A 19,558-nucleotide genomic window follows, 5' to 3' on the forward strand; every position below is an offset into this window, starting at 1 on the left:
TCCAGAAATTTGGTGTTATCCATACAGAGGATAACTGAGTCTGTTGTCAAAAAATCCAGGTGGATCTGTGAAGTCCTGAAAAAATGAAAAGTTCTTAATCTCAGTAATGGAAGGTGTGCTGACTTTTGTTGTGTTGAGCTCCTACTTTGGGGCTTGTATTTTCAATATAGTAGATCTAAACTGTTAATATTCATTTTACATCAGAGCAAATATAGTGTACTACAACATGTGCATTCGCAAAATCTTCCATTATGGCACAACACACATTTCAAAATAATAAAAATAATACAAAAACATTTAAGGTACATCTGAACACTGAAATATTACACTTGCTTTGGACTATCGATGAGCGACTATAGATATAATTATTGTAATGATTATTTAAAAACCAACAGTCAAAGAAGAGATATTTGAACACAGTGTAAATGTTGTATATACAGTTTATAGGCAGGACCACCAGGTGGCGGTAATGAGCTGTGACTGTTGCACGTATTCTGACAGAAGACAGGGAGGAAGACGGACCGGTGGATTTATGACAGGCTGGATGAGGTCAGTTTGCCGTCCTTTAACTCAACTTTTATGCCTATTATGCTGTGTACAGTAAAAAAACAAAAACAAAAAACAGAAATCAGCATAATCCCTGTTATTACTCCGCAGCCCGACGTGAACGAAAGGGACAGAATTTACCGGGAAGGTTAGCTGTGTGGCTAGGCCGTTTACTACACATTCTGTGGTGGGGAGACGAGCTCAAACCAGACTCCGTGTAAAAATGAGTTATTTAAAACTTAGTGAGTTGAAACTTTGCCTATATAGAGAAAGACAAAAATTTAAAGCTACTTTGGTGTTAGCTGAGATGTTGTGCTGCAATCGGCCTATTGAAAAGAGGGATCTATAATAGGGAAAGACTTCTGATTAAAAAAGAAACTGTGTGAGATCTGTTGTTTAAAATTAATGTTAGTTAATAAAAGGAGTGCATTTTAGGTCCGAAATAATATCAATATCTTTACCGGGTAATTTGAATGTGTTGTGTCTTTTTCCAGGTAAAAAAAAAAAAAAAAAAAAAAAATGAAGATTCTGATGGTGTTTGACTTTGACCACACTGTCGTTGATGACAACAGTGACACCTGGGTGATCAGGTTGGTAAATGAAGTTCCATTACAAGGCTAATTAGGGGAGCAGAATGCCGGCAAAAAATATGATTTTTCAGTACAAACAAGGAATTTTGAGCAGCAAACACTTTTCTGCATCCTGGTGAATTTTTATGCAATAGTGCATGTGTGTTCTGCATCAATCTATAGTAAAAATATCTTTATTTATGTAAGGGAAATGCAAATGCGGTTTACCTCTCATATTCATATTCAAAATATGGTGGAAATTAGGTTTTTGAGACTTTTGTATTGATTTTGAATATTGACTTTATTTCCACTAAGTTTTGTAAAGCTAGACCATCGTCCACAGCATGGATATTCGTTCGGCTGCACTCATTGTCAGGATGCTGTAATGGTGCCCCTGCAAAATAGACATAGAAGAATTGCTTTCGTGCAACATTTACATGCAGGAAGGCAAGCATTGTCATTAATATTACTGATTCACTTATTAAAATAAGCAAGGCTACCTTATTGTTTGATCTAAAACTTTGACTTATCTTGCAATTTTTACTGTGGTAGACCAAAAGTAGTTGTTTCTGGTAGTGAAGGATATTTTGAAAGCAGTAACACACAAATAGTGGAAAGGGAGATAAAATGCACAACAGAATTGGCATGGTTGTGCCCGAAGCTTATGTCCGGTGAGTCAGACTGTATGTAGTACAAAAAAAAAAGCAACTTATAATTCAGAAGATAATGGAAATGCATGTCAGAAAATGTATTGCACATTAGCTGTAGTACCTGGTTGTTACACCAGGTGGAGTCTCTTACTGTTTAATGAGATGGAAGACTGCAGCTTGTTGGCCTTTAATACTGTAGTGACCTGGGGAGGCAGTCACTTAGACTTTGGGCATTTCTGTGTTGACAATAAAAGAGCGTTGTAGAGGTTTAGCTAGCAAATTGTCACTGTGACAAAATCTTCTGTGATTCTTAATGGTTTCCACTCAGAGCTCAGGTACCCAAGCTGAGCCAAGATTGACTTAGACAGCATTCCCCCAGTCAAATGACCCCTGTAATTAAGGCAATTTTGAGGGTGACGCTATACACCGATCAGGCATAACATTATGACTGCCTGCCTAATATTGTGTTGGATCTGGGTAGTGTGGAACCTGGGTCAACACCTTAGCGCTGTCGTGTTCCCTGGGTCACTCCTGAACAGTTTTTGCGGTGTGTTGGGGTGCATTGTCCTATGGAGGGTGGCAACTGGCATCAAGGACTGCTGTTGTCATGAGGAGTGGAGGGCTGCTTGACTTGCAATGCTTAAGTGGGTGATGCATGTCAAACATCCACATGAATGTCAGGATTCAAGGTTTCCCAGCAGAACGTTATAACAACATGATTGATGTTATTCACCTCACCTGTGAGTGGTCATAAAGTTGTAGCTGATTGGTGTATGTCCATTGACAAAACAGCAATATTAGCATTGGGACAAATGTCTCCTGTACTCAATTCATGCTATCAGTCAGTTTTGATTAAAAATAATATCAGTGTCAACTGAAAAATTGCATTCAGGTTGGGCAAATAGTTGTGTTTTAAATTTTAAATAAACCTCACAAAATGTATGCCTATGTTTACAATTAACATCTCTCTGTTTTCTTCTTTTCTCAGATGCCTTCCAAGTCAGACTCTTCCTGACTCTGTGAAGAATTCTTACAGAAAAGGTCGCTGGACAGAGTTTATGGGCCGGGTGATGAGCTACATGGGTGAGAGTTCATAATACTGTTTGTGTGGTGTTTAATTGCTTCCTACAACTTGCTCATTCTTTAGTCCTTACATTTTTTCATTGTTTCATGCAGGAGACCAGGAGGTGAGCCCCGACAGGGTCCGCAGTGTGATGGAGACCATCCCCTTCACGCCTGGAATGACAGACGTGCTAACATTTATATCAGAGAATAAAAGCAGCATTGACTGCATAGTCATCTCTGACTCCAACACCTTGTTCATAGACTGGATCCTTCAGGCAGCGGGACTCCAGGCAGCTGTCGACCAGATTTTCACCAACCCGGCTAAGTTCAATGAGTCTGGGTACATGGAGGTACAGAGCTATCATTCTCATGACTGCGATCGATGCCCTATCAACCTCTGCAAGAAAAAAGTCCTGGAACTTTACCTGTCTCAGCAGTCTGACAGAGGTGTGGGATATAAGCAGATCTTTTACGTGGGAGATGGTGGGAATGATCTCTGCCCTACTTCTTGTCTGAGAGGCCACGATGTTGTGATGCCCAGGAAGGGGTACACTTTGGAGAAACTGCTTGCCAAACTGGAAGGTCAGGAAGGTGATGCTTCTCTAAAGTCTGGGGTCATTGCCTGGAGCAGTGGCACTGAGATCCTGCAGGAGCTGAAAACGAGTATGCAGTCATAGCCACAGCCAGAGGAGTGATTCACTTTTTGGATGTAAGTGAGATATTTGCACTTAGTGCAGATTTTGATCCTGTATTGTAGAAGAGACAACATACTTTGGTGTTTTTTTCACATTGTCATTACAGTATTTATAATTGAAAGACTTTAAGATGGATGATACAACTATTTACATTTATTTACAAATCTCTGAAAATTACTAATTCATCTGCAAGGAGTTTTACCCTAATAGTAACAACTCACAAATTATGGATGGACTGTCCTAACCCTTTGATTCTAAAGCAGTTTCTGGGCATTATTTGCTCCTGTCATGTTTTTACTCACCGTGAGCATTTTTCTTTGCAATATAGAATCCTGCTCCTTCATGGAGACAGCAGTCCTCCATTCAGCATAACAGAATTAAAATGGAATTAGTCATAAAAAATATAAGGTTAGTTACTTTTCTTGGTTTATTTTACGGAATTAAAAAAATCCCAGGGGTGTCACCAATTCTTAAAAACAAAATGTTGCCTATACTTACTAAAGATATTTTACTACCTAGATTTTAAATTTGTTTACATACTTGTCTCCTATTTGCTCTTTGTAAACAACCTGCTGTCAGGCCCAGTTCTTTCTGTTTTCACAGACAAACCATTTGATAAATGGTGTAATTTCTGGTGATTTAGAAAAAAAAAGTATTATTTTCTTTGATTATTTTGAAAGATAACATACCTGTCATATTCATCCTTGGGTTTTGGAGTACAAAGGGCTAATTTGTCCCTCATCTGATGTGTTTCTCAATGGAAACTTGTGAGACTGATCAAAATACATAAATATCACAACAATATTTCCATGTGCAGTGTATGTTGCTAGCCCAAGATTCCATTGAAGTTATATTTAGTTTAGTATTTAAGATCTCAGTTGTTATGTGAGGCCTGAACAGGGGAGGTAGCAAGTTAACAGGATCTGATGAAGTGAAACTCATGGAGATCTTGACTTTCCATAAACAGGGTTGACAGAAAAATCTATTAGGGACAGTAGGCTGAATCAAAAGGCAGTATAATGGCATCTGGTGTGCTAAAATGTATAGTCATGGACATATAGTCATGGCAGTAATTATTATACCACTCTTGTTTTCTTCAATTTCTTGTTCATTTTAGTGCCTGGTACAACTAAAGGTTGTTTGGACAAATATAATGATAACAAAAACAGCTCATAGGAGTTTCATTTAAGAGCTAAAATCTCGCCATTTTCCATGGTTTTCTTGATAACCAAAATCATTTAAGTTCTTACATCAATAGCTATGGTATTGTACTGCCAAAAACAGTGTTTTTAGACATTCCATGTTTTCTTTTCTGTCTGTTTTAGTCACATGATACACACAGGAGTTAGTACTTGATTGCATAACCATTGTTTCTGATGACTGCAGCCATGCATCTTGTCATGCTCTCCACCAGCTTCTGACATTGTTCTGCTGTCACAGCAGCCCATTCCTGTTGCACAAATTAAAACAAATCTGCTTTGTTTTTGGGCAAAGGTGGTCGAATAATATTTTCCATGTCTGTATATCATTCATTGCAACATTCACTCGGTTGTGTGAAAATGCTGCTGCTGCCTTTTATATAGGATGAACACATTTTGAGTCATTGTTTGAAGGCACAAAGTGTCACATTTCAAACAGTGTAAACCATTTCAGTTTACCAATGTGACAACAACAGGAGCAGGAGCAGCAATTGTTCCCTTTGTAATAAGAGTACATACAAAGTAAAATGATAGTTCCTTTTCTTATCCTCTTTTTTAATCATAAGATTCATAAGGTCAGTCACTACATGCTGCACACTGTTCTCACCATAAGAGTTCAATGAACAAAATGTCTTCTAAGCTTTTTTTTTTTAATTAAAAAGGGACATACATTAGGGTGTAAAAATGTTCTAAGATTTTGAAATACTTTAAGAGCAAGATAGAAAGATTGATGCTGCTTTCATATCTGCATACATAATATAAAGCTAAAGCCAGCTGCTACTTGTATTAGCATTAGAACTTGAAACATGGGAAAATGTCTAGCTTTCATCCAGTTAAACTTTATTAAAAAGTGCAGCTGATTCAGTCATTGCCTCTCTGATGCACCAAAGTGCACAGAATTTTAATTTTTTTACAGAATCCGCTGCAAAGTGTTTATTTTTGCTGAAAAATTTAAAGTAATATGTACAGTAAAGGGATTTTGAAGTTTAAATTGGGTTATTTTTCTTGACTGAATAGTTCATCACATGTGATGAGTTAAAGGACTGCCCTGAAGATGAAAATTCTACGTTGTTTGGCTTTGATAAATTTTAGCCATTTAAAAACAAACAAAAAATCATAATATGCCTTTCAAACCTGTTGTCAGTTTTTGTGGTTCAGATGGTAAATGTGCTTTTAAGTTAGTTATCACCTCAGCTGTGCTTGCAAAGCCGTTGGAGAGCACTTCAACTAACTTATACAATTTACACTATCAGTCATCCAAAAACACTTGACCTTTTAATGTGCTGCCAGTATATTTTTAATTGCACTAGACTTTTTTTTTTTTTTACAGTAGACATTTTAACTTGACATTGCAGGAGAAGCACAGGCAATACTGATGGCAGTATGTTGTGTTCCATTCAAGTGTCCCAGGAAGTGTAATAGGACCTTGAAACTAAAGCAGCTAAATGAAACCCAGCCATCCTTCACTGTACAGTATTAATCACAGCTGTGCTTTTCCAACATGTTTGAATGTCTTCAGTGGAAAAGGCATATGTAATTTTAGATTAATGGCTATTGCCAGTATTTTTATATTTTGCAGCTCTACATTAACTTATCTCAGATGAATAACAAGCTAAACAGGGCAGTAGAAATTAAACGCTGAATTTCCACAACTGAAATATTTTTCTTGTTTTCAAAGATTTCAAATTATATGGCTAAATAATATGTCAAAGTTGGTGTTTACGTGCTGTTTATTGGAATAGAAAAGTGTGGACATTTGAAATTATTGTTTGTTTTTCTTATGTTGTGTACTTAATGTGTACTGTTTTGTGGCTGTGAACATCTCTCTCCTCCAATGATGTTAACTGTTTTACATGTCAGGTCTAATTTTTTAAAGTCCCACCTGTGTCCCATTCACTTATATATATATATATATATATATATATATATATATATATATATATATATATATATATATATATATATATATATATATATATATATATATATGTGTGTGTGTGTATATATATACACACACATATATACTGATTCTTCAGAGTTGGGACAAAACAGGTTTTAAAAATCATTTTTTAAAAAATCCACCCTGTATTATTTACAGTTATATATTTCTGTAAAGAAATGTCTTAGCTATTTAACCATGTAAAGGAACAGGTTCTAAAAAAAACTATTTTTTTGAAAAATAAACATGTTTCCCATTCGAACTTGATTTGTGTCAACTCCGTCAGACACACTAAGAAGTGTACAATTTTAATTCTTCCAGTCCAACAAGAATCTAAAGTTCTGAATTATGTTGTTGTAAGGTTTAGTTACTCTGATATGGAATAAAATACATCATGTAAACTGAAGTTGTGATTTCACACTATTCTGAAAAATCTGATTTCTAGATATCGTCATTTTCATACTTTGTTTTGAATTTTAATATTGTAAAAAATAATTCCTTAAATAATTAAGATATAAGAGGATGTAGATCAGATGATCCTTTATTACATGAACAACAAACTGAAGAAAGAATGAATATTTTCTTTCAAAAATTAAGAAAACCTACATCTGATGGTGTTGACGAGGAACTGTCGGTGTTGACAGAAATTGAATATAGACTAATATTTATAAACAAATTCCAGCATAATTCCATGAAATTAAGAAATGTTGCATTTTCCTGAAATTAGAATTTGCGCTTTATATATACATAGAAATGGGTCCATCTACAGAGGCTGCCATCTGATGTAATATTCAGTTTCGCAACCAGATGCTGCGAAAATCTACAGTGACTTTTTGAAAAAAATTAAATACATAAATGTTGGGAAAGTGACACAATAATAAGTCAACCAAAGCCTGAACATGCTGTACAAGTTAGAAGTGTAGGTTTTACCGTATGGCTAAATGATGTAGTTCTTGTTATATACAGTCATGGAAAAAATGACTAGACCACCCTTGTTTTCTTCAATCTCTAGTTCATTTTAATGTCCGGTACAACTAAAGGTACATTTGTTTGGACAAATATAATGATAACAACATAAATAGGTTATAAGAGTTTAATTTCAAAGCTGATTATCAGACATTTTCTATGGTTTTCTTGATAATAACCAAAACCACTTAAGTTCTTACATCAATAGCTATGGCATTGTACTGCCAAAAACAGCTTTTAGGATTCCATGTTTTCTTTTCTGTCTGTTTTACTCACATGATACACACAGGAGTTAATACTGAGTCATAACCACTGTTTCTGATGACTGCAGCCATGCATCTTGGCTGCTCTCCACCACATTGTTCTGCTGTCATAGCAGCCCATTCCTGTTGCACTAATTCTAACTAATCTGCTTTGTTTTTGGGCTTGTGGTTCTCCATTTTGCGTCTGATGATTTTCCACAGGTTTTCAGTTGGATTTAGATCTGATGATTGAGCAGCCAAGGCATGGTTCCAATGTTTTGGTTCTCCATCCAGGCTTTAACTGACCTTGCCATGGGGTAAGGGACATTGTCTTGTTGGAAAATCCAGTCATTCAAGGCAGGAAAGAGTTTTCCAGCTGATGGAAGAAGACTGCTTTCAAGAGTAGCCCTGTACACGACCTGGTTCATTTGCCCTGTTCCACCCAGACTGAAACAACCCCAGATGGTCATTGATCCACCCTCATGTTTTACTGTAGGGGCAGACAGTCTGGTTTGTAGCTTCTCCAGGCTTCCTCCTAACCAGTAAGTTGGCTGGAGAGGGCATCAACTGAAAACTGGATTCATCCCTGAAGAGAACCTTAGCCCAACCATCAACAGTCCAATCCTTGTGATCCCAGCAAAGAGTAACTGGGCTTTCCTCTGCCTTTCCTCGATGAAGGGCTTCTTTCTGCCCTGTGGGACTTCAGACCAGCTTCAACAAGTCTGTTTCCAACTGTCTTTGCCCGATAAATGACATTTCTCGATGGTGCCCACTCATTTTTAAGGTCACTGGATGTCTGAGGATGATTCCTGACATCTGAACAGATGAGTGACGGTCATCTGGTGGGTAGAAAGATGTTTCCTGCGGAGACCAGCTAGCAGTTTGGTAGAACCATGTTGGGCTTGCTTTTTCTTTGTGTACTGAATGGCTGTCTTGGAGATCTTCAGTTTTTTCGCTACCTGTCTCTCACTCATGCCAATTTCCAGCAGTGCCAAGATGGCTGCCTTTGTAGCTTCATATAACTCTTTAGTTTTAGGTATTATATGAGAGCTGACAACTTCTGAGTTGTGTTACGGCTTGAATGTAAGCAGGAAACCACTCTAGGCCTTTGCATGTGCAGTGCTGCTTATGACATGAAATGGCCTCTTATATATCCTGTGAATACAATGAAGCTGAAGCATGTCAAATAGGACATAAAGTATTATGTAATCAGCTGCATTTTTAGTCATGTTCATTGTATTCTTCAGGTAATATACCTTTAGTGGTACCAGGCATTGAAACGAACAAGAAATTGAAGAAAGCAAGGATGGTTTAATAGTTTTTTCCATGACTGTATGTCCTTATATGTCTTTAAAAAACCCTGAAATAAAATATTAATCCTTTACTAAGTTAACAAATAATATTATCTTAGCACAATAAGAGGTTATGGGTGGATTTGTCAACTCCATCAGCTTACACGTCAACTCTGTAAGACAAAGAATCTGACGGAGTTGACGTCTGATGGAGTTGACATAAGGGCAAGTATTTTCCCTCCAAAACATGTATTGTACACTGCAGCTAGCTGTTTTTTCTTCAGTTGCTAGCTGTCTCAATAACCTCACTAAAACACTTAAATTCAACCCACTGTGGTTTAAAAAAAAACTTAAAATAATGGAAAGACGGTGTTGACATGATCCAGCTGTGACCATAGGAATATTGGCACTGTTTGTCAAAAATGTCAAAAACTTTAAAACTTACCAGAGTATGTGTTGTAATGTTGCATTCAGCTCAGCCAGGAAGACGAAAAGAGGTCTTCATGGATATGCTGACCCTGCTATTGCCTGATTTAATGAGGTTTATGAAAAAATCTGATGGAGTTGACTGAAACTGTGGACACAACTTTGATCGACAGCTTTTTATGGAAAATATTGTTTGACGTTCAATTCATGCATTGTTTTTACATATTTATAACCCTTCTGTTTATTTTGACATATATGTATTCATAATTTTAGAGTGTTTAAATGTTTTTTTGGGCAGATCACTATTGTGAACCCTTGCTGAGGACAAATACAATAACATGGACCTTCTAAAGATAGACCATACAATTAAAGAAAATTTCCCAAAAAAGATTAAAATGATTGCTAAAAAATAACAAAGGTATACACAGTTCCTTTAGATTTAACTTTGTAAGTAGAATTTCTTGATTTTTTATGTAAATTACACTTTTCTATGTAGGACATGTTTTGTCCCAACTCTCAAGAATGAGTGATATATATATGTATATATATATATATATATGTATATATATATATATATATATATATATATATATATATATATATATACATATATACATATATATATATATTAGGGCTGCCACAAACGACGCGTCGACGAATCGCCTGAGCACAATACGTCATCAAAAGCGGAAGTGAGCGCGCAATGCAACAGAAATCACCGTCCGAGTGGAGCGCGGAACATGCATGGACATCCGCGCTGTATCGTGCATATATAGTATATGCATATATTATATATGCACAATACAGCGTGGACATCCGCGTTTACGATACAGCGCGGACATCCGCGCCGCATCGTGCATATACTATATATGCACGATACAGCGCGGATGTCCATGCGTGTTCCGCGCTCCACTCGGACGGTGATTTCTGTTGCATTGCGCGCTCACTTCCGCTTTTGATGACGTATTGTGCTCAGGCGATTCGTTGACGCGTCGTTTGTGGGAGCCCTAATATATATATATATATATATATATATATATATATATATATATATATACACACACGCACACACACACACACACACAAATATATGTATATGTGCATATGTCTTGCCTCAAATAACAGCTCAGTGAACAAGTAGTCAAGGTCTGATTTTCTACATTGTCATTCAAGTTTGAGTAAAATGAACAAGTGTGTGTGAATGGTTAGGGACTTTATCCTGATTTCTCACAGTATTCTAGTTATGCTATATGGTAGTATCAGGACAGAGTGTTGGATTTCCACATGCCACTTCAAAAGAAAACTTCCAGTGGTGTTAAAAGAAAGCCTCTTAAATGCCTCCAGATGACTAAAGTGCATGGCATTATTTCTTACAGATTACATCAGATAAGATTGACATGCATAGGTAATGATGTAATATTGCATCAGCTATAGCTAGTGTTATAAGTGTTTTAAGCAAGCTCTGCAAGAGTGAGTCATCCTTTGCTTGTGTCGGGATGCACCCGGTGAACTTTTCATTTTGTTCTTCATTTAAAATGAAGCAAGTTGAGGGCACCTGTTAAATGTTGTTTATCAAACCTATTGTACAAAAGTGGCAATTTATAATGTTGGCATATTTTAAAAGCACCTGTCACATATGAGATTGATATTGATGCTGGTCATTGATGTAAATTATCATCATCTTGATGATACACTTTCTTTAAACATCTTTGTAAATGCTCATTAAAACATGCACCAAGTAATTTAACACTGTTAAGAGGCAGCATGTTAAAATGTTGTTATGTTTTTAATCATGTATTTCTAATAATGCAATTAAAACCAGAAACCTCTTTAAACCCATTTGTCTTTATGTCCTATTTATTGAGTTATCAAAAAATAAATTAAAAAAAAAAACATGTACAATGCACAGAACAGAGAAGGGAGGGCGAAGGAAGAGAGCTGCCACTACCTAGAGCCAGGGGCTGTGGCTGCAACAGTACCCTACCTCTATGTGCACCTCCAGGTGCACGAGCCAGTTGGTCGGGTGACGCCTATTGAAATCCCAGATAAGGTCTGGATCCAGAATCTGGTGTTTAGGGAACCAACTTCTTTCTTCTGGACTGTAACCTTCCCAGTCCACCAAGTACTACACCCATCAGCCCCACCGGCAGACGTCCAAGTGCTGAACAGTATACACTGATGCATCATCAATAATCCTGGGAGGCGAAGGGGGACGGACAGGGGGAGCCAGGGAGCTCTCCATAATGGGTTTGAGCTAAGAGACATAAAACAAAGGGTGAATCTTCATGGAGGAAGGCAACTTGAGGTATACAGAACTGGGGTTCCCTATGCGCTCAACTTCGAAGTGCCCAACAAACTGTGGAGCAAACTTTCTTGATTCCACACGGAGGGGGAGATCCTTGGCCTGAAGCTACACCTTCCAGCCTGGTTAGCAGGCAGATGGGTCCCCCCACATTAGAGCCGGGTTCTGCTCGAGGCTTTTTTCCCTGTTAAAAGAGTGTTTTCCTTGCCACTGTCACCTTTTGGCTTGCTCTGGGGGTCAGGCATATGGGTTCTGTAAAGTGTCTCGAGACAATTTGACTGTAATTGGCACTATATAAATTGAATTGAACTGAAAAGTTAGTAGGAAGGGGTTGGTGTCTGATGGCGGTTGGCTTGGGCCGACATCCACTGGGATGCTCGCAGGAGGGATCATCGGGCCTTCTTCCAGGTCCCTTCACACCATTTGACCAGGACCTGGACGGAAGGAATGGTGATTTCCTGTTCTTGGGAAGGGAACAAGGGTGGTTGGTAGCCAAGGGAGCACGGAAAAGGGGATAATCCAGAGGATTCACTAGTCAGAGAGTTGTGAGTGTATTCTATCCAGGGTAGCTGTTCACTCCAGGATGTGGTATTCTCAGAGACCATACATCAGAGGAAGACTTCTTGGGGCTGGTTAGTACGTTCAGTTTGACCATTAGATTGTGGGTGAAAACTAGAAGTAAGACTGACCGTAGCTCCCAAGGAGGAGCAGAAGGATTTCCAGACTTCAGAGGTGAACTGAGGACCACGATCTGACACAATGTCTGTGGGAATGCCGTAGAGCCTGAAGACTTGATGGATCATGACTTTCGCTGTCTCTTTGGCCAAGGTAACTTGGGTAGGGGGACAAAACGAGCAGCCTTGGAAAAACAGTCAACAATAGTCAGGATAGTAGTGTTGCCTTGAGAGAGAGGCAAGCCAGTCACGAAATCCACAGTGATGTGCGACAATGGCTGTTTAGGAATGGGGAGTGGCTGCAGCAACCCAGGACTGGGCTAGTTGGATGTTTTGTTCTGTGCACAGGTAGAACATGCAGCGACAAACTCCTGGGTATCGACCTCCATGGTGGGCCACTAGAAGTTGCGGCGAAGAACCTCTAATGTCCAGGCAAAGCCTGTGTGACAGGTGACATGGGAGGAATATCCCCACTGCAGACCCTGAGAACGGACTGGATTAGGAACAAATAAACGATTAGCAGGGCCGTTACCTGGATCTGGATGTTGTCTGTGGGCTTGGCGTACTTGGGCGTCAACTTGCCATGTAAGAGGGACAACAAAGCAGGACTTGAACAGGATGGTCTCAGGTTCTATGGGGTTGTCGTTGGCCGTGAACTGACGGGAGAGGGCATCCGACTTAACGTTTTGGAATCCTGAGCAGTAGGTTAAGGAAAAGTTGAATTGTCCAAAGAACAGTGTCCAGCAAGCTTGAAAGGAGTTCAGCCTCTTAGCTGACTTGATGTACTCAAGGTTTTTGTGATTGGTCCGGACGATGAATGGTTGTTTAGATCCCTCCAACCAGTGACGCCATTCTTCTAAAGTCATTTTGACTGCTATCAGCTACCGATTGCCCATATTGTAGTTGCGTTCCGTTGGGGAAAGACAGCAGGAGAAGAAGGCACAGGGATGGAGTTTCTGATCCTGTGGAGAGCGCTGAGAGAGGACAGCGCTGACTCCTGTATCTGAAGCATCCACCTCCACAATGAACAGCAACTTTGATAGGGTTGGGTGAGTATAGAAGCTGAGCTGAAGCAATGCTTGAGATCCATGAAGTCACGCTAAGCTTCGGGAGACCAGAAGAAGGACTTAGCAGTGGAGGTGAGAGCAGTAAGCGGGGCAGTGATTTTACTATAGTCACATTTGAAGCGTTGATTGAAGTTTGCGAACACCAGGAACCACTGGAGCTGTTTTTAGTTCACAGGAGTGGGCCAGTCCCGGAAAGCAGTAAGTTTTTCAGGGTCCGTTTTCTCCTCACCAGGAGAAATGACGTATCCCAGGAAGGAGACCTCACATTTCTCACCTTTGACGAAGAGCTTGTTCTTCAGCAGCCTTTCCAGGACTTGGCAGATGTGATAGATGTGTTCCTCCAGGGTTCGGGAGCAGATGAGGACATCGTTGAGGTAAATGAAGACAAAGCGGTTAATCATGTCCCGGAGTACATCATTTATCAGGTTCTGGAATGCAGCAGGGGTGTTTGTGAGAACGAAGGGTATGACCAAGTACTCTAAGTGCCCCAGGGGAGTGTTGAAGGCCATCTTCCACTTGTCACCTTTGCGGTTGCGGATGAGATGGTAGGCATTTCTGAGGTTGAGTTTGGTGAAGATGGTGGCCCTGTGCAGGGGGCTAAAGGTTGAACTGATCAGAGGCAGGGGGTAAGCGTGCTTGATTGTTATGTCATTAAGGCCATGTAAGTCTATGCAGGGGTGGAGTGTGCCGTCTTTTTTGTCCACGAAGAAAAATGGATGATGGGGGGATTGTGCTTGCAGCCAGGAAATCTCGGATGTATGTTTCCATTGCAGTTTGTTCTGGCTTGGACAGATTATAGAGATGACTGGAGGGGAGTGTGGCACCAGGGAATAACTTGATAGCACAGTCTTGGAGTCGATGAGGGGGCAAAAGACATTGTACAGGTTTCACTGAAAACAGGGGCCAGGTCATGGTACTGATTGGAGATGGAGTCTATGTTAATGATCTCTGGTGGTGCAGGGGGCGAAGGCTCCATGTGCATGAGAGCTGAGTGGAGACAGGCGTTGGTGACAAGAGGGGCTCCAGGAAGTGATTTCTCCACTCTGCCAGTCCAGATGGGGGATTTTCCTTGTGTAGCCAGGGATAGCCAAGAACTAGTGGAGGGTTAGAACAGTCAATAACACAGAAGGAGATCCTTTCACGATGATTACCTGCTACCACCAGGTATACAGGGACAGTTCTGCAGGTGACCTGGGCCGGGCACAACCCGTTCAGGGCTTGGGCTTCCAGAGGCTGATTCAGGGGTGCAGTCTGTATGCTAAGTTGTCGGATCAGGTTGCTGTCGAGCAGACACTCTTCAGCTCCAGAGTCTATCAGAGGCTGGACCGGTAGGGATTCTGACTGCCAGCACAGGGTAGCTGCCAGCTACAGTCGATGTAAGGAGGTTTTCGAAGTCCAGCTCACCAGGAACTCCCCCTTTACAATGAGCCGACTCTTGCTGGCTGTCGAGGGCAGAACGCAATGAAGTGACCAGGCTTGCCACAATAGAGACAGAGTCGTGCTTCTCGATGGTGTTGCTTTTCCTGGGGATTTAACTGGGCTTGACAGAGCTGCATGGGTGCAGGTTCTGATGCTGTAGGAGGTGGTGAAGCAGTCCAGGGGGATACTGTTAGCCTGAATGGCCCGGTAGAGGCTCGTGCACTCCTTTCCCGTCTCGTAGACGGTTATCCAACTTGATGGCCAGGGTTATACACTGATCCAAGGATGTGGTTTCATCTCTCATGGGCAATTCATCCATTAGAGTCTCTTGAAGTCCTTTGTAGAAAACACTTCAGAGAGCCACATCATTATACCCTGACTCCGCTGCCACCGTGCAGAACTTCACAGAATATTCGGCCACACTGCAGGACCATTGGTGTAACAACAGACTGATTAAATAGGCTATATGAGCTCTATCAGTAGCATAAGAATGAGACTGTGAATCCAACACTAGAGAAACCTGGGTCAGAAAAGATTGACAAGAGCCCAAGTCCCCACTGTAACGCTCTTGGACTGGTACATGAGATTCACAAGTAGGAATTGTAGCAATGGCACTAGTGTTGACCGCGATATCGGTTCATACCAAATGAGCTAGCTCAAGGGAAACAGGAGCCGAAGGCTGAGACGTGAGTTGAGTGACCTCTGTGAGTTGGGAGAGTTGGTTAAACAATGCATTATTGCTGCTAACGAGGCTACGAAGCAGCTCCTCATGCTGCCCAAGTACCGTTCCCTGTTAAGCTAAAGCCTGGTGAACAGAAATGCTAGCTGCCGTAGCCTCGGCGCCGGTCTCATTACCTGCTGAGCTCATCTTGGCCAGACTGTACTGTTACGAATCCCACTGAGGCTCAAGTGCAGTGTAACTGACATGACACAAGTAGATAAAAGATGACAGGCTTTATTTTACAAATCGAGAATCAAGCAACAGGAGTACTACAAATTACACAGAATGACTACAAACGGAAGTGATGAAACGTCACAACTAGAACTGGCAAGACCAAAAGGCAGCATGAAGAACAGGAGCCCTCAAGAGGGCTGGCAAACTACTTACACTAGATATGACAACAGAATGATCCTAGAAACACAGTCCCATTTCTGGGACAGTTGCTCCAGCAGCGACACCATGCATCCCATCAGTCCAGCCAAGGTGTTTGAATTTTCATCCATCCTCTAGATGTTCTGGAGCACGGCAGAGGCCAGGTCTTGGTCTCTTCTGATCTATTCCAGGAACTGTTCCTCTGACCTTTCCAGATACTGCAACAGATCCACAGCAGCACTCCGCTTAGTTTTTCCTGCATGAAAGCACCTGAAAAGGTATTAGTTGTTAGTAATTATTTTCTATATTCATGAACACAGTTAACATAAAGTAAATGTATTTTGTGATTTTAGGATGGGCCGAAAGATAACATATTGATCATGCTGATGTCTACATAGTCTAAACAGATCTTACTTGATTTGGTCTGTTGGTAGGAGGAGGCCGACATGGATGAACTGCAGGATGTCAGGCCTGTCTCTGCAGGCTCTGGCTAGTACCCCTCCTTCCCTTGTGTGTGTTTCCTTTTTAGGAACGTGTGATGTTGAGGAGGCGGCAGCAGGTTTGGATGATCTCCATCTGGGTAATCAGCGGAAGTGGGAGCAGATGTTGCAGAGCCGATCAGTTCACTTCTCCCTCACTATTTAACCAGACTCCACTCTTCTGTCGATGTTGGATTGTAAAAGCTTCTAGTCAGTGCTGACCCAGTTATTCATACCCTCGTTGACTAAGAACACCAGTAACTTGCTTCTGTTCTCCTTCCAGTCTGGACTGCTTTCTGTTGGAGTTCATCTCACTTCTGGATTCGGACTGACCTGGTTCATCTCCAACCTTCACCTCCACCATCCTCCGACCAGCTCCGGCTTCTGCCCTCACCAGCCATCTCAGCAACAGATGCATGTCCGTGCTGCCTTCGAGCCTCTCCCCCCGCTTCTCAGTTGCCAGCTGGAAACCAGTCCGAGCAGGCTCAGTTTGAGTTTCCTTGTTTATTGCCCTGGTAGTGAGTACTACGCAGTAGATTTTAGTTGTGTAGTTTTGGCGCATAGTTGTAGTCTTTGTAGTTGTTATTTACACAGTGTTTAAAACCCGTTTAGGGAAATGAATTTGTTAGCGAATCAGGTTCATTGTGTATTTTTGGCTATAGGCATCTAGAGTATAGGTGGTTGTTTGACCAACCCTTTCCATAGCTAGAATTGAGTGAGTGTAAAAGTTTTTTTGCGTCATAGAAGTGTTTTGTAGTTCGTTGATCTAGTAGAGATCTTCTGAGTTATCCTAAAGTTTTCCAGCGTTGTTCTCCTGCCCAGGCTTTACCCGTTGTGGGTCAGCAATAGCTTATTTTGTTTGCATTGTTGTTTTAGTTGTAGTTGTTGTCTTGTAGTTCTGGTTGTTTCCAGTTTTTGAGGTCTCTTGGATTTGTAGTTCTTTAAGTTTTTTTCTGATTGTAAATAAACATTTGTTTGCTGCAACTGCTGGACTCCATCACTTTCCTGCATCTGAGCCTCAAAGAAAAGCGTAACACAGGATGGGACTAGCGAGCTGCAGAGTAGTGGTCCTGGCAATGGGACCTCATCATCCAAGGCTGACAACTAAATAGAATTAACAAGAAATGTTGATAGAATCTGTATTGTAAATCACTTTCTCCATCAGCTGATTCATTATTGCTTTGTCCATACAATGTTGTAAAGTGTTTCAATAAATATGTGTAATAATAATGACAACAGTGCTAAATGTCTTGCTTTATTTGAGGCACAACTAAAAGCCACCAAAAAATTTGTGTATAAGAAATCAGTGCATTGAATTTCAACATCTTCAAAGATGGAAAATCACAGAACAATCAGCATTTTACTTTGAAATTATGAAAATAACTGCACATTACCAGCACTCTTGACTTCACCATGTTAACTTGATCAATTGAATCAGTTTTTTATACTTGTATTAATGCTGCAAAACATAATCAACACATAAATTAGAATGTGTTAGCAGAGAGTTTTGTTGGTTCTTAAAGGGAAATTTCAATGATTACCATATAGTTCAGTAATATGACTAAATGGGACATTGTGTAACAACATAGGAGGTTTTGAATACAGGGCTTGTAATAAAATACTGCTGCTGCTTTTCTCGGGTTTAATAAGGCGCTGTTTCATAGCTTGTTAGTTTACCAGCAGCTAACTGGCTAGCAAATAATAGTCACCGCCAATCTCTGATCACTGATCCTGTGTCCGGACCACATTAGCTGGCGTAACGTTCATAATATTAATGTGGGACTATTGTAGCTAGCGTACTCATAGTAGGCTAACAGCAGAGTGTTTGAGAAATAAAACTTACTGGGATCAGGATCGGCGGTCTGCAAGTCACACTCTCGTGCATCAACTTTAGCACGGCTGTGGTGTTCAGGGCCTCGGTTAGAATCACGGAATGCAGCAGGTCATAATGGGGACTCTGTTTTGGCCGACCACTGCTGTGTCCCAGCTCCCTTTTCTGGTCTGTGTAGTCATTTTTGAGCTTTTTAAGTTCATTGAGGAGCTAGTCGAGGCTCTGCTTGTACCCGGCTGCAGCCATCTCCCGCTGGATCTTTTTGAATGGTCTGAGAGGTCCCCTCTAACTTCGACTGAATTTCATATGAAGACCACAGTTCCAGGAAGCACTGGGTCTCCTCCACAGTCCACTGCTGCTTGGATTTGGCATCCATATTTACCGGTTTTCAAAACACTAACACTAAACACTACTACTACTCGCTTGGCTGTTTAAAAATGGCTGTTCTGTGTTTCCGCCATTGATCGTTGGTCACCGTAACCCTGCCCCCAACCTGTGACATACTCAGTTCTTAACTCTGGCCCAGCAAAAAGTTGATTCCTGGAAAGCACCAGTTTTTGGAGCTTGGAGCCAGTGCTTAGTTGGTGAAACACAAAGAACTGGTGCTAAGTCGGGCCTTGGCCCAAACTAGCACTGGTTGAAAAGGGGCCATAGAGACAAATAATCACACTCACATTCACACCTACAGATAATCATGAGTTCTGGGTAGGGATTGAAAGAATGAGATCACTGATACAAGTGGACCATGACTCTCGATAAATGTAAGAAGATGGATGGATGGATGGAAAATGAGCCTGTAAACCTTCATCTGTCTCACCTCTGTCTTGCTCCATCTCTTGATCCCTGCCTTGCTTTAAAAAAACAAAAAAATACATTTTAATTCACACTGTTACATCACACAAGGCTCATGGTGTTCATGTCCAGTGGAACAGCGAACAGAAAGACACTTCTCCTTGATCTGCTGTGGTTTTGATTGTACCACAGTTATACATCGCTTTGGATAAAATCCTTGGCCCAATATATATAAATGTAAATGTGCTGTTGTTACCTGAACTTCTGTCGGTAGTTAACTGAAGAACTGATTTATCATCTCTGTTCAGACAG

General features: G+C 40.7%; 1 protein-coding gene across 2 annotated transcripts; it reads left to right on the forward strand.

Annotated features, from left to right (window-relative positions):
- The first annotated feature begins 517 nt into the window (after nt 1–517).
- phospho2 (phosphatase, orphan 2) lies at nt 518–17,831 on the forward strand. Of its 2 annotated transcripts, none has more exons than XM_055012890.1 (4): nt 518–1,136; nt 2,754–2,848; nt 2,942–3,539; nt 16,907–17,831. In XM_055012890.1, the coding sequence occupies exons 1-3, from the start codon at nt 1,066–1,068 to the stop codon at nt 3,505–3,507; spliced, it is 732 nt and encodes a 243-aa protein (XP_054868865.1). In that variant the 5' UTR covers nt 518–1,065; the 3' UTR covers nt 3,508–3,539; nt 16,907–17,831. The 2 variants fall into 2 exon arrangements, with proteins under 2 accessions (XP_054868865.1, XP_054868862.1); XM_055012887.1 differs by lacking the exon at nt 16,907–17,831 and having other exon boundaries at nt 521–549; nt 1,041–1,136; nt 2,942–6,629.
- Nucleotides 17,832–19,558: the final 1,727 nt, after the last annotated feature.

This window comes from Amphiprion ocellaris, chromosome 1 (assembly GCF_022539595.1).
Source record: "Amphiprion ocellaris isolate individual 3 ecotype Okinawa chromosome 1, ASM2253959v1, whole genome shotgun sequence".
Classification (NCBI taxonomy): domain Eukaryota; kingdom Metazoa; phylum Chordata; class Actinopteri; family Pomacentridae; genus Amphiprion; species Amphiprion ocellaris.

Bases quoted from the DNA above. Each gene is read 5' to 3' on its own strand.
- phospho2 (XM_055012890.1), top strand. From the start codon at position 1,066: ATGAAGATTCTGATGGTGTTTGACTTTGACCACACTGTCGTTGATGAC. The intron at 1,137-2,753 runs GTTGGTAAATGA...TTCTTTTCTCAG, and splicing joins AGTGACACCTGGGTGATCAG to ATGCCTTCCAAGTCAGACTC. The intron at 2,849-2,941 runs GTGAGAGTTCAT...TGTTTCATGCAG, and splicing joins CCGGGTGATGAGCTACATGG to GAGACCAGGAGGTGAGCCCC.